This window comes from Salmo trutta, chromosome 16 (genome assembly GCF_901001165.1).
Source record: "Salmo trutta chromosome 16, fSalTru1.1, whole genome shotgun sequence".
NCBI lineage: Eukaryota > Metazoa > Chordata > Actinopteri > Salmoniformes > Salmonidae > Salmo > Salmo trutta.
The window spans coordinates 3,159,960-3,174,959 of NC_042972.1; the positions used below are offsets into that span (position 1 = coordinate 3,159,960).

Below are 15,000 nucleotides of genomic sequence, written 5' to 3' on the forward strand. Positions count from 1 at the left end.
TTCACATTTAGTGCATTAAAACTTTTTGTGTTTTGGTGGGCATGCCTTTTGTTTCCAAAACAATTGCTCTGCTATTATTATTTATTGTATTTTTTTTTTAATTTAACCTTTAACTAGGCAAATTACGAGCCTATAAGACTGTATCAGTGTCCATTTGACAGAAGAAAAAATGTAACAGTCAAGTGAGTGGATCGAGGGTTTGTTTATTCTGTAAACTGGCTACACTGGTGTCAACACCAAACTTTTTCGTGCAGTACGTGTGCAACGGGGATTAAACCCCAACGTAACGATGCGCCCTAAACGTCACAAAAAAAAAGAAGAAGAATTGGACTAGTCTATTACTATCTGAACGGTTTGGTAGTTAGATAAAATTCCAGCTAGATTAGCCAGTCGTTTTAATAGTTGTGAAATATTTGTTTGTTATTTACACATAAAATAAATACATGATCATAAATACACCGTTTTTTGGGGGGGATATCTATTTGTTTAGATGTATTTAATGTTTTGGATAGTGAAATGTGGAACACCCCCCGCGTATCCAGCCAACAGTGGAATATTCCATTTTTTATATAAACCGCTCGAGCGCATTTTCAAGTACCATTTGCAACTGTCACTTCAGTTGAACCAGATATACAACAACAAAAACAACAACAACAACGACAGGGTCACTAGTTAGCTATCAATAAAAAAAAGAAAGAAATACACCTGAAACTCGAAACTTATTTGGCTATCTTCTATAGTCGTATTTTTTATTTTATTTTTTTTAAATATAAATTGTACTATTTGACGAGAGAAAAGGGTGTGTGACAGGCTAGATAGCGCTGCTGTAAACCCCCTGAGCAGGTCAAGCTGCTTATACCAGAGGCGTGCTACCAGGCTATGTACTCTCTAAAGCCAGTGGTCAAGAAAAAAACGAAGACGATTGTAAAAAGGTAGACTTTTAGGGGTTTTCGTGTGGTGATCCACGAAAGTATACGAAATCCCCAATAACAGAGAAATTACAATTGCTTTGTTACCTTAGCCGCTGACAGCAGCTGGAAAGAGAGAATGTAAAGCTCAGGGAAGCACTCAAAGCTGTGTTTCTAATGCTTTTCGAAGAAGAGATGTATGGGAAGGCCATGATGTGCCAGTGGCGGGTCTACAGTGACCGACCTGCTTGCAAAGACCAACAGAAGGATGGGCAGCAAGCAAGGAGAGGTGACAACAACAAGCTTAGTTGGTCCAAGAACGGGAGGAGGCAACAAGGGTATCGGGGGAAGAGAGGAAGGGTGCATGGGCATCATCATCATCATCATCATCATCCTCACCAACCCAACCACTTCTACAAACAGAACCGACCACCTCGCGTGATGACGTCACTGCGTCCTGTCAACATCAAAGGTAACAGAGCTCCAGGAATGAGAGCTCCGAGAAACACCAACCAGTTTCTGATGCATGAAAAATATCAAATGATGCATATGCGTTCGGACTCGATCGGCACAGACAGTGGGTCTGACTGCGAAACTGATTTCACAGACATGGACTCGTATCTAGGCGTGCTAGAGAACGCAAGGGGCGCTCTACTCGACAGTCCAGATCTCACAACAACGCCAGCACGGTTCTTCCCCCGACAATTGGCCAAGTGCCAACAGTTCCCCTTCTTCAATTTAGGGGATTTGTACCAAGAGGAGCAAGAGAGTAACAGTATGCAGTATTTCCCGTCAGATAACGACGTGATGCAGAGTGAAGATTTCATGCAGAAAGACTTCAATGACTTTTGTGACACATTCAGTGGGACCGAACCACCCATAGACATGTAAAGGGACCTGGTATCTAAATGTAATGTATTTCTGTTTACATTAAATGTATGTTTACATTAGATGTAGGAGAGAAAACATACCTCAATTCAACAGATATTGGTTACTGTTACAATATATGATTGTTTTCTGATACTGTCTGTTTATGGTGTTATCGACAATGCTATGTTGGGGGAGTGGTTAAATGGGTAGGAGTGAGACCTACGAACCAATCACATCCGTTCTCGTTGGATTATTCTACACCATTGCTTGATGCTGTCATTGCATTATTGAAAACGCTTCGAACAATAAATAACTGCTTCTTATTCAAATCTGTTTCAATCTACTTTTGTTTTGATAATTACACTGTTGTATAGTCAAATAAGCAACAGTATCGTTAGGATCATATTTATTTTTCGAAATATATTTCTTACATTTATTGCCAGCAGAAGAATATATGTCAGTATGTTGTAAGTAGGCTACATTTTAGGTTAGAACTGAAAATTTTTGTTAGGATGATAGTGTTATTTAATCACAAAATAAAAGAAAACTGGATTGATGTGTTCTAGAATGTAAATGCAGCAACAAAGGAGGTGGGTGGGCGGAAGCCATTGAAATGTAGAGGACAGATTATTCCGACAAGACTGTATAGAACAACGTGATACTGGAATAGGATCACTCTCATAAATATATCATCATAGCTAAGTACTATATTTAATGTGTTTGTCATGGTTCTCTTTGTGTGTGTGTGTGTGTGTGTGTGTGTGACTACTACAGTGTTCAAATCCAGTACAGTGTAATAATAAGCACTCGAGACAGATAGAAACTGTAACAAATAGAACCAAATATAAGACTTATATTGGTAAATATAAGTCTATGTGTTGGTAGAACTAACCACATAGTAAGAGAACCACAAAGGTTGGTAAATACACTATATATACAAAAGTATGTGGACACCCCTTCAAATTAGTGGATTCGGCTATTTCAGCCACACCCGTTGCTGACAGGTGTATTAAATCAAGCACACCGCCATGCAATCTCCATAGACAAACATTGGCAGTAGTATGGTCGATACCGAATAGCTCAGTGACTTTCAACATAAAATGGCACCTTTCCAACAAGTCAGGTCGTAAGATTTCTGCCCTACGAGAGCTGCCCCGGTCAACTGTATGTGCTGTTATTGTTAAATGAAAACGTCTAGGAGCAACAACGGCTCAGCTGCAAAGTGATAGGCAACACAAGCTCACAGAACGGGACCCGGCGAGTGCTGCATCTTTCCTTGGTTGCAACACTCACTACCGAGTTCCAAACTGCCTCTGGAAGCAACGTCAGCACAAGAACTGTTCGCCGGGAGCTTCATGAAATGGGTTTCAATGGCAGAGCAGCCGCACACAAGCCTAAGATCACCATGAGCAATGCCAAGCGTCGGCTGGAGTGGTGTAAAGCTTGCCGCCATTAGACTCTGGAGCAGTGGAAACGTGTTCTCTGGAGTGACAAATCACGCTTCACCATCTGGCAGACCGATGGACGAATCTGGGTTTGGCGAATCTCGGTTTGGTGAATGCCAGGAGAACGCTACCTGCCTGAATGCATAGTGCCAACTGTAAAGTTTGGTGGAGGAGGAATAATGGTCTGGGGTCATGGTTCGGGTGAGTTTGAATCTCATCATGGACAACTTTAGCATTTGAGCTAATTAGCAACTTTTCAACTACTTAGCATGTTAGCTAACCTTTCCCCTAACCTTAACCCTTTAACCTAACTCCTAAATGTAACCTTCATTTTTGATTTATTTTATTTAACCTTTATTTAACTAGGCAAATCAGTTAAGAACAAATTCTTATTTAAAATGACGGCCTACCCCAGTCAAACCCTAACCCGGACGACGCTGGGCCAATTGTGCGCCGCCAGGTTGTGATACAGCCTGGAATCAAACCAGGGTCTGTAGTGATACCTCTAGAACTGAGATGCAGTGCCTTAGAACGCTGCGCCACTTCGGGAGCCCCTAACCCACTAGCCTAGCTAACGTTAGCCAGCTAGTTAACGTTAGCCGCCCGAGCTGTTTTTAGAGTGAGGTGTGCCAGGAATGTAACCTATGCCCGTTCCTGAGTTAAAGTTATCTACTCCACCTTGATAAGGGACTGCAGTGACACAGACACGACACTGGCTTCACTATTGTAGCTAAGTTATAAATGTATTCGGGCCCAGTGACCCTCAGTGGGCTAGACTTAGTAAACAGACAGCTGAAAGGAGCATTGTACTGTCCTCCCTGCCTGGCCCTGGAGCTGGCCTGGAGTATTGGGACAGAGAGGGGGAGGGGAAGGGGAGGAAGGAGGAGAGAAAAGGAGGGAGGAGTATAAATGACAGGAGAGGGAGAATATGTGGGAGAATGAGGTGAGGGGAGGGGAGGAGATTGAGAGTATGTATGACCATATTAGAGACATTTCCCTCAGATTACACAGACCCACAAATAATAAAAAATAAAAAAACTAATCCAATTTTGATAAACTCCCATATTTACTGGGTGAAATACAAGTGTGCCATCACAGCAGCAAGATTTGTGACCTATTTCACTTGCTTTGGCAATGTAAACACATGTTTCCCATGCCAATAAAGCCTTTGAATTGAATGAGTAGAGAGAGGGTGGGCAGGAGGAGGGGGAGGTGAGAGAAAAGCCTAGGGGAGGAGGAGGAGAGGACGTAGAGAGTATGTTTATTTATTTCCTCTTTTGTACTTTAACTCTTTGCACATCGTTACAACACCGTATAACACATAATATGACATTTGTAATGTCTTTATTCTTTTGGAACTTTTGTGAGTGTAATGTTTACTGTTCATTTTTATTGTTTATTATCTACTTCACTTGCTTTTGGCAATGTTAACATATGTTTCCCCCATGCCAATAAAGCCCCTTGAATTAAATTGAGTAGAGGGGATAGTGTGGAGTTGGGGCTCACTCCAATCCTTAGCCTGGAGGATGTTTCTGTTAGACACATGAAGGGCTGAGTTTACAGTTTTAGCCAACTGAACTGAAAGATTTATTGTGATCATAGGCTACGTCCCAAATGGCACCCTATTCCCTTTATTTGTCACTACTTTTGACCAGGGCTCTGTGGTAGTAGTGCGCGAAATAGAGTATAGGGTGGAATTTGGGAGTCAGACTAGTCCCAACTGCCCGACAACTCAACAGCAACACTGAAAGCTGGAGTATGTGAGCAGTGAACGCTTATCTGTATCTGTACAGGGAGGTGGTTCACTTCACTGTGACTGGCTTCATAGCTTGATAACCTACTGTTACACACACACACACACACACACACACACACACACACACACACACACACACACACACACACACACACACACACACACACACACACACACACACACACGGTCTCAAAATGAAATATAGGTTGTTGACACATGTTCCGTACATGTTTGTTTGCAATGAGGATATCCTTAATTCCCCCGAAAGTCTTAATCTATTGCTTTTCCTAGTGATATAATTAGACTGGTTCATTTCTTTTTTTATTTCAGTCATTTAGCCGACTTCACGGTCAGGGGATTCAGTTGACTTTAGCTTTTTTTGAAGTCGACCATCTTTACCAGAAAGATGTACGGGTGAAATAATACATTGAATGTACAAAACGTTAGGAACACCTTCCTCATATTGAGTTGTTGTGGATTTAACAAGTGACATTGTCACGCTCTGACCTAGAGAGCTGTTTTTTCTCTGTTTAGTTAGGTCAGGGTGTGATAGAGGGTGGGCATTCTATGTTTGTATTTTTATGTTTTGGCCGGGTATGGTTTCCAATCGGAGGCAGCTGTCTATCGTTGTCTCTGATTGGAAGCCATACTTAGGCAGCCTTTTTTCCTTTAGTTTTCGTGGGTAGTTGTATGTTACCTGACGGAACTGTTTGCTGTTGTTTTGTTTCTTTTGTATAAGTGTTCGTTTTTCATTAAAATATATTATGAGCACGCAACACGCTGCACCTTGGTCTCCTCTATACGACGCCTGTGACAGACATCAATAAGGGATCGTAGCTTTCACCTGGTCAGTCGATGTCATGGAAAGAGCAGTGTTCCTAATGTTTTGTCCACTCAGTGTATATTCCATATTCAACTAACAACATAATATTTTATTGGCTGTACGTGTAGTTCATACCTTATAAATCAATTCAATTAATATCTTTTCCATTTCAAGCCACTGCCAAATTCCAGGAGAACTACAAACAGGTTTCTTCTTCTTCTTCTTCTTCTTCTTCTTCTTCTTCTTCTTCTTCTTCGAGAGAGAGAGAGAGAGAGAGAGAGAGAGAGAGAGAGAGAGAGAGAGAGAGAGAGAGAGAGAGAGAGAGAGAGAGAGAGAGAGAGAGAGAGAGAGAGAGAGAGAGAGAGAGCATCTTGACAATCCAGGATAAAAACACAAGAGCAGCATTTCAGTCTCACCAATTCAATGGCTCCATCTGTTGCATAATGACCTGATTCATTTTTCTCACAAAAGTCTCTGATGATCAAGTTGCCATATGAGTTCCTGTATGGCCTATTGTCATGTGGCACTAAGAGATAAACTGATAACAGTTGCTATGGTGGATATGGGGAAATGTTGTGTTATTTAGTTTGAGTATACTCTTCACATAAGTTCTTAATAATACACTGTAACTATTCTTGTAAGTACAATGTAACAAATATTGTACAGTTACAACTATTCGTCCCGCTGGCCAGCACACAATACTTGGCTCACAACACAATACTTGGCTCACAACAAGTCTGTCAGTGTGGAGAGATAAAGACTGTACTTTACCTTAATATGACCAGCTAGCTAACTTTTTAAAGACTGTACTTTACCTTAATGTGACTAGCTAGCTAACCTCTCCTTTAAGAGTGTACTATACCTTAATGTGACTAGCTAGCTAACCTCTCCTTTAAGAGTGTACTTTACCTTAATATGACTAGCTAGCTAACTTTTTAAAGACTACTTTACCTTAATGTGACTAGCTAGCTAACTTCTCCTTTAAGAGTGTACTTTACCTTAATATGACCAGCTAGCTAACTTTTTAAAGACTGTACTTTACCTTAATGTGACTAGCTAGCTAACTTCTCCTTTAAGAGTGTCCTTTACCTTAATGTGACTAGCTAGCTAACTTTTTAAAGACTGTACTTTACCTTAATGTGACTAGCTAGCGAAATTCTCCTTAAATAGTGTACTTTACCTTAATATGACTAATGTTAGCAAGCTAACTTCTCTTTGTGATAACATGGAGGCAAGCAGCAACATGGAGGTAGGGAGGGAGGGAGGGGAACAGGAGAGGGAAAGGGCATGGAGGGAGGGAGGGAGGGAGGGAGGGGAACAGGAGAGGGAAGAGGCATGGAGGGAGGGAGGAAGGCAGGGAGGGAGGGAGGGGAACAGGAGAGGGAGGGAGGCAGGGAGGGAGGGAGGGGGGGAGGGGGGGGGCAGGGGAACAGGAGAGGGAAGAGGCATGGAGGGAGGGAGGAAGGCAGGGAGGGAGGGAGGGGAACAGGAGAGGGAAGAGGCATGGAGGGAGGGAGGCAGGGAGGGAGGGAGGCAGGGGAACAGGAGAGGGAAGAGGCACGGAGGGAGGGAGGCAGGGAGGGGAACAGGAGAGGGAAGAGGCATGGAGGGAGGGAGGGAGGCAGGGAGGGAGGGAGGGAGGGGTACAGGAGAGGGAAGAGGCATCCCTGTAGCTCAGTTGGTAGAGCATGGTGTTTGCAACACCAGGGTTGTGGGTTCGATTCCCACGGGGGGCCAGCACAGAAAAAAAATGTATGATATGTATGAAATTGTATGAAATGTATGCATTCACTACTGTAAGTCGCTCTGGATAAGAGCGTCTGCTAAATGACTAAAATGTAAATGTAAAAATGCATAGAGGGAGGGAGGCAGGGAGGGGGGGAGGCAGGGGATGAGTACCAGATCTATACTTCAGCCTATAAGGAGTTACCAGATCTATACTTCAGCCTATAATGAGTTACCAGATCTATACTTCAGCCTATAAGGAGTTACCAGATCTATACTTCAGCCTATAAGGAGTTACCAGATCTATACTTCAGCCTATAAGTTACCAGATCTATACTTCAGCCTATAAGTTACCAGATCTATACTTCAGCCTATAAGTTACCAGATCTATACTTCAGCCTATAATGAGTACCAGATCTATACTTCAGCCTATAAGGAGTTACCAGATCTATACTTCAGCCTATAATGAGTACCAGATCTATACTTCAGCCTATAAGGAGTTACCAGATCTATACTTCAGCCTATAATGAGTTACCAGATCTATACTTCAGCAGTAGGACAGAGCCACTGAAAACTAGTGGAAAACATAACACTCTATTAACAGAAATTTGACAAACAATGTCATAATAGACTGGGCTTTTATAGAGAAAATGATAAACACAGACACATTGAGGTTAATGCATGGACAGCAGGGTGTGGTAAACCTAGATGTATTGTACTCTATATAGCTAGCTGTCTGATTAAACATTACTAGCAGTTACCCATTGAGACTATAGGTCACTGCCCCCCCCCCCCCAGTTAAAGTATTATTGCAGTAATGGATACAGATACGTGCAGGAAGAGAGGGGTGTGGAGTAGAGGGGGGAAGGAAGGGAGGGAGGGCTGGCTGGATGGCTGTCTAAACTGGAAAGGGAGGGAGGGAGGGCTGTCTAAACTGGGGAGGGAGGGAGGAGGGAGGGAGGGCTGTCTAAACTGGGGAGAGGAGGGAGGGCTGGCTGGATGGCTGTCTAAACTGGAAAGGGAGGGAGGGAGGGCTGTCTAAACTGGGGAGGGAGGGAGGGCTAGCTGGATGGCTGTCTAAACTGGGGAGAGGAGGGAGGGCTGGCTGGATGGCTGTCTAAACTGGAAAGGGAGGGAGGGAGGGCTGTCTAAACTGGGGAGGGAGGGAGGGAGGAGGGAGGGAGGGAGGGCTGTCTACATTTAAGCGCCAGCCGTGCTGCCCTGTTCTGAGCCAATTGCAAAGTCCCTCTTTGTGGCACCTGACCACACGACTGAACAGTAGTCCAGGTGAGATAAAACTAGGGCCTGTAGGACCTGCCTTGTTGATAGTGCTGTTAAGAAGGTAGAAACTAGGGTCTGTAGGACCTGCCTTGTTGATAGTGTTGTTAAGAAGGTAGAAACTAGGGCCTGTAGGACCTGCCTTGTTGATAGTGTTGTTAAGAAGGTAGAAACTAGGGCCTGTAGGACCTGCCTTGTTGATAGTGTTGTTAAGAAGGTAGAAACTAGAGCCTGTATGACCTGCCTTGTTGATAGTGTTGTTAAGAAGGTAGAAACTAGGGCCTGTAGGACCTGCCTTGTTGATAGTGTTGTTAAGAAGGTAGAAACTAGGGCCTGTAGGACCTGCCTTGTTGATAGTGTTGTTAAGAAGGTAGAAACTAGGGTCTGTAGGACCTGCCTTGTTGATAGTGTTGTTAAGGTAGAAACTAGGGCCTGTAGGACCTGCCTTGTTGATAGTGTTGTTAAGAAGGTAGAAACTAGGGCCTGTAGGACCTGCCTTGTTGATAGTGTTGTTAAGAAGGTAGAAACTAGGGTCTGTAGGACCTGCCTTGTTGATAGTGTTGTTAAGGTAGAAACTAGGGCCTGTAGGACCTGCCTTGTTGATAGTGCTGTTAAGATGGTAGAAACTAGGGCCTGTAGGACCTGCCTTGTTGATAGTGTTGTTAAGAAGGTAGAAACTAGGGCCTGTAGGACCTGCCTTGTTGATAGTGTTGTTAAAAAGGCAGAGCAGCGCTTTATTATGGTCAGACTTCTCCCCCATCTTAGCTACTCTTGTATCAACATGTTTTGACCATGATAGTTTACAATCCAGTGTTACTCCAAGCAATTTAGTCTCAACTTGCTCAATTTACACATTATTCATTACAATATTTAGATGGTTTAGGGTTTAATGAATGATTCGTCCCAATTACAACGCTTTAAGTTTTATAAATATTTAGGACTAACTTACATCTTATAACTGCTACAGATCTGTATCCATCCTACCCTGCCTTTTTAAGGTCTTCAAAAGCCAAGTTAACAAACAGATCACCGACCATTTCGAATCCCACCGTACCTTCTCCGCTATGCAATCTGGTTTCGAGCTGGTCATGGGTGCACCTCAGCCACGCTCAAGGTCCTAAACGATATCATAACCGCCATCGATAAGACACTGTATTCATCGACCTGGCCAAGGCTTTCGACTCTGTCAATCACCACATTCTTATCGGCAGACTCAACAGCCTTGGTTTCTCAACTGACTGCCTCGCCTGGTTCACCAACTACTTCTCTGATAGAGTTCAGTGTGTCAAATCGGAGGGCTTGTTGTCCGGACCTCTGGCAGTCTCTATGGGGATGCCACAGGGTTCAATTCTCGGGCCGACTCTTTTCTCTGTATACATCAATGATGTCGCTCTTGCTGCTGGCGATTCTCTGATCCACCTCTACGCAGACGACACCATTCTGTATACATCTGGCCCTTCTTTGGACACTGTGTTAACTAACCTCCAGATGAGCTTCAATGCCATACAACTCTCCTTCCGTGGCCTCCAACTGCTCTTAAATACAAGTAAAACTAAATGCATGCTCTTCAACCGATCGCTGCCCGCATCTGCCCGCCCGACTAGCATCACTACTCTGGACGGTTCTGACTTAGATTATGTGGACATCTACAAATACCTAGGTGTCTGGTTAGACTGTAAACTCTCCTTCCAGACTCACATTAAACATCTCCAATCCAAAATTAAATCTAGAATCGGTTTCCTATTTCTCAACAAAGCCTCCGTCACTCATGCTGCCAAACATACCCTCGTAAAACTGACTATCCTGCCGGTCCTTGACTTCGGCGATGTCATTTACAAAATAGCCTCCAACACTCTACTCAGCAAATTTGGATGCAGTCTATCACAGTGCCATCCGTTTTGTCACCAAAGCCCCATATACTACCCACCACTGCGACCTGTATGCTCTCGTTGGCTGGCCCTCACTTCATATTCGTCGCCAAACCCACTGCCTCCAGGTCATCTATAAGTCTTTGCTAGGTAAAGCCCCGCCTTATCTCAGCTCACTGGTCACCATAGCAGCACGTGCTAAAGCAGGTATATTTCGCTGGTCACCCCTAAAGCCAACACCTACTATGCCGCCTTTCCTTCCAGTTCTCTGCTGCCAATGACTGGAACGAATTGCAAAAATCACTGAAGCTGGAGACCCATATGTCCCTCATTAGCTTTAAGCACCAGCTGTCAGAGCAGCTCACAGAACACTGCACCTGTACATAGCCCATCTGTAAATAGCCCACCCAACTACCTCATCCCCATACTGTTATTTATTTTAGCTCCTTTGCACCCCAGTATCTCTACTTGCACATTCATCTTCTGCACATCTATCACTCCAGTGTTTAATTGCTATATTGTAATTATTTCGCCACCATGGCCTATTTATTGCCTTAACTTACCTCATTTGCACACACTGTATATAGACTTTTTCTCTATTGCATTATTGACTGTGTTTGTTTATTTCATGTGTAACTCTGTGTTGTTGTTTGTGTCGCACTGCTTTGCTTTATCTTGGCCAGGTCGCAGTTGTAAATGAGAACTTGTTCTCAACTAGCCTACCTGGTTAAATAAAGGTGAAATAAAAATAAAAAGATAAAGGTGAAATAAAAGAAATAAATAAAAATCTGTGTTGCAGTAATTTCACTCACTGCAGTAGCTGACGCGTATAGTGTTGAGTCATCAGCATATAGTTCCAGTCCAAAGTCTGGACACACCACACCTACTTATTCAAGGATTTTTCTTTATTTGTACTATTTTCTACATTGTAGAATAATAGTGAAGACATCAAAACTATGAAATAACACATATGGAATCATGTAGTAACCAAAAAAAAGTGTTAAACATATCAAAATATATTTTATATTTGAGATTCTTCAAAGTAGCCACCCTTTGCCTTGATGACAGTTTTGTACACTCTTGGCATTCTCTCAACCAGCTTCATGAGGTAGTCACCTGGAATGCATTTTAATTAACAGGTGTGCCTTGTTAAAAGTTAATTTGTGGAATTTCTTTCCTTCTTAATGCGTTTGAGCCAATCAGTTGTGTTGTGACAAGATAGGGGTGGTATACAGAAGATAGCCCTATTTGATAAAATACCAAGTCCATATTAGGGCAAGAACAGCTCAAATAAGCAAATAGAAACAACAGTCCATCATTACTTTCAGTCAATCCGGAAAATGTCAATAACTGCAGTCACAAAAACCATCAAGCGCTGTGGTGAAACTGGTTCTCATGAGGACTGCCACAGGAAAGGAAGACCCAGAGTTCATTAGAGTTAACTGCACCTCAGATTGCAGCCCAAATAAATGCTTCACAGAGTTCAAGTAACAGACACATCTCAACATCAACTGTTCAGAGAAGACTGTGTGAATCAGGCCTTCATGGTCGAATTGCTGCAAAGAAACCACTACTAAAGGACACCAATAATAAGAAGAGACTTGCTTGGGCCAAGAAACACGAGCAATGGACAATAGACCGGTGGAAATCTGTCCTTTGGTCTGATGAGTTGAAATGTGACATTTTTGGTTCCAACCGCCGTGTCTTTGTGAGATGCAGAGTAGGTGAACGGATTATCTCCGCATGTGTGGTTCCCACTGTGAAGCATGGAGGAGGAGGTGTTATGGTGTGGGGGTAGAATTCAAGGCACACTTATCCAGCATGGATACCACAGCATTCTGCAGCGATATGCCATCCCATCTGGTTTGCGCTTAGTGGGACTATCATTTGTTTTTCAACAGGACAATGACCCAACACACCTCCAGGCTGTGTAAGGGCTATTTGACCAAGGAGAGAGATGGAGTGCTGCATCAAATGACCTGGCCTCCACAATCATTCGACCTCAACCCAATTGAGATTCCAATTGAGGTTCAGGATGAGTTGGACCACAGAGTGAAGGAAAAGCAGCCAACAAGTGCTCAGCATATGTGGGAACTCCTTCAAGACTGTTGGAAAAGCATTTCTCATGAAGCTGGTTTAGAGAATGCCGATAGTGTGCAAAGCTGTCATCAAGGCAAAGGGTGACTACTTTGACAAATTTAAAATCTAAAATCTATTTTGATTTGTTTAACACTTTTTTGGTTACTACATGATTCCATATGTGTTATTTCATAGTTTTGATGTCTTCACTACTATTCTTGTCACGTCCTGACCAGTATAAGGGTTATTTGTTATTGTAGTTTGGTCAGGACGTGGCAGAGGGTATTTGTTTTATGTGGTTCGGGGTGGTGGTTTATTTAGTAGGGCGTTTGATTTATTATTTCCGGGTTTTTGGGTAATGTTCTATGTTTGTATCTCTATGTTCTTTCTGGTTTGTGGTATTTCTATGTGTAGGTTAATGGGGGGTTGGACTCTCAATTGGAGGCAGGTGCTTTCTCGTTGCCTCTGATTGAGAGTCCTATATATGGGTAATTGTTTGGTGCAGTGTTTGTGGGAGATTGTTTCTTGTTTTGCGTGTGTGAGCATGACAAGACTGTTTTGTTGTTCGTGAGTCGTTATTTTGGTGTTCACTTTATTTTCAAATAAATACAAGATGAGCATCCACATTCCTGCTGCGTTTTGGTCCTCCATTCCAGACGACAACCGTTACAATTCTACAATGTAGAAGATAGTAAAAATAAAGAAAAACCCTTGAATGAGTAGGTGTGTCCAAACTTTTGACTGTTACTATACACAGATATACTGGCTTTACTCAGAGCTAGTGGCATGTCATTAGTTAAAGACTGAAAAAGGTACAGGGCCTAGACAGCTGCCCTGGGTAATTCCTTATTCTACCTGGATTATGTTGGAGAGGCTTCCATTAAAGAACACCCTCTGTGTTCTGTTAGACAGGCAACTCTTTATCCACATTATAGCAGGGGGTGTAAAGCCATAACACATACGTTTTTCCAGCAACAGACTATGATCGATGAGCCAATCAGCCAATCATCAGTCATTTGTGTAAGTGCCATGCATGTGAAAGGTCCTTCCTTATAAGCGTGCTGAAAGTCTGTTGTCAATTTGTTTACTGTAAAATAGTATTGTATCTGGTCAAACATTTTTTTCCCCTAAAAGTTTACTAAGGGTTGGTAACAGGCTGATTGGTCGGCTATTTGAGCCAGTAAAGGGGGCTTTACTATTCTTGGGTAGCGGAATTACTTTTGCTTCCCTCCAGGCCTGAGGGCACACACTTTCTAGTAGGATGAAATTGACAATATGGCAAATAGGAGTGGCAATATCATCCGCTATTATCCTCAGTCATTTTCCATCCAAGTTGTCAGACCCCGGTGGCTTGTCATTGTTGATAGACAACAGAAATTCACCTCTTTCTCACTACATTTTTGAAATTCCAAATGACAATGCTTGTCTTTCATAATTAGATCAGATATGCTTGGATGTGTAGTGTCGGCGTTTGTTGCGGTCATGTCATGCCTAAGTTTGCAAATCTTGCCAATGAAAAAATCATTAAAGTAGTCTGCAATATCAGTGGGTTTTGTGAGGAATGAGCCATCTGATTCAATGAGTGATGGAGCTGAGTTTGCCTTTTTGCCCAAAATGTAATTTGAGGTGCTCCAAAGATTTTTACTATCATTATTTATATCATTTATCTTTGTTTCATTGTGTAGTTTCTTTTTCTTTTATTCAGTTTAGTCACATGATTTCTCAATTTGCAGTACGTTTGCCAAATCGGTTGTGCAGCCAGACTTATTTGCCATTCCTTTTTGCCTCGTCCCTCTCAACGATACAATGTTTTAATTCCTCATCAATCCATGAAGATTTAACAGGTTTTACAGTCATTTTCTTAATGGGTGTTTAACAGTCGTTTTCTTAATGGGTGCGTTCTTATTACTAACTGGAATAAGACATTCCATTAATGTGTCCAGTGCAGCGTCTGGTTGCTCCTCATTACACACCACGGACCAGTAAATATTATTTACATCAACAACATTCGGCCTACTGTTTTACATATAGCTACATAGAGACTAGCTAGATAATTGGCACATTTAGTTTAAATGTTTGGCAGTGTTAGGAGAATTTAGGGTAGGATTCACAAATGAACAGATCCTTTCGATAAAATATAACAAATAAAGACGTTAGTTGGGAAATGTTTTAATGCTTCCTCTGTCATTCCCCTGTGAGGAAGAACTGGTCATGTACTGAATAACTAAGTTTACCTTTCCTTAGAAGA

At 42.5% G+C, this 15,000-nt stretch overlaps 1 protein-coding gene across 1 annotated transcript; it reads left to right on the plus strand.

Annotated features, from left to right (window-relative positions):
* The first annotated feature begins 569 nt into the window (after positions 1-569).
* wu:fb55g09 (uncharacterized) lies at positions 570-2,107 on the plus strand. Its single transcript, XM_029692791.1, has one exon. The coding sequence runs from the start codon at positions 1,086-1,088 to the stop codon at positions 1,797-1,799; it is 714 nt and encodes a 237-aa protein (XP_029548651.1). The 5' UTR covers positions 570-1,085; the 3' UTR covers positions 1,800-2,107.
* The last annotated feature ends 12,893 nt before the right edge of the window (positions 2,108-15,000 follow it).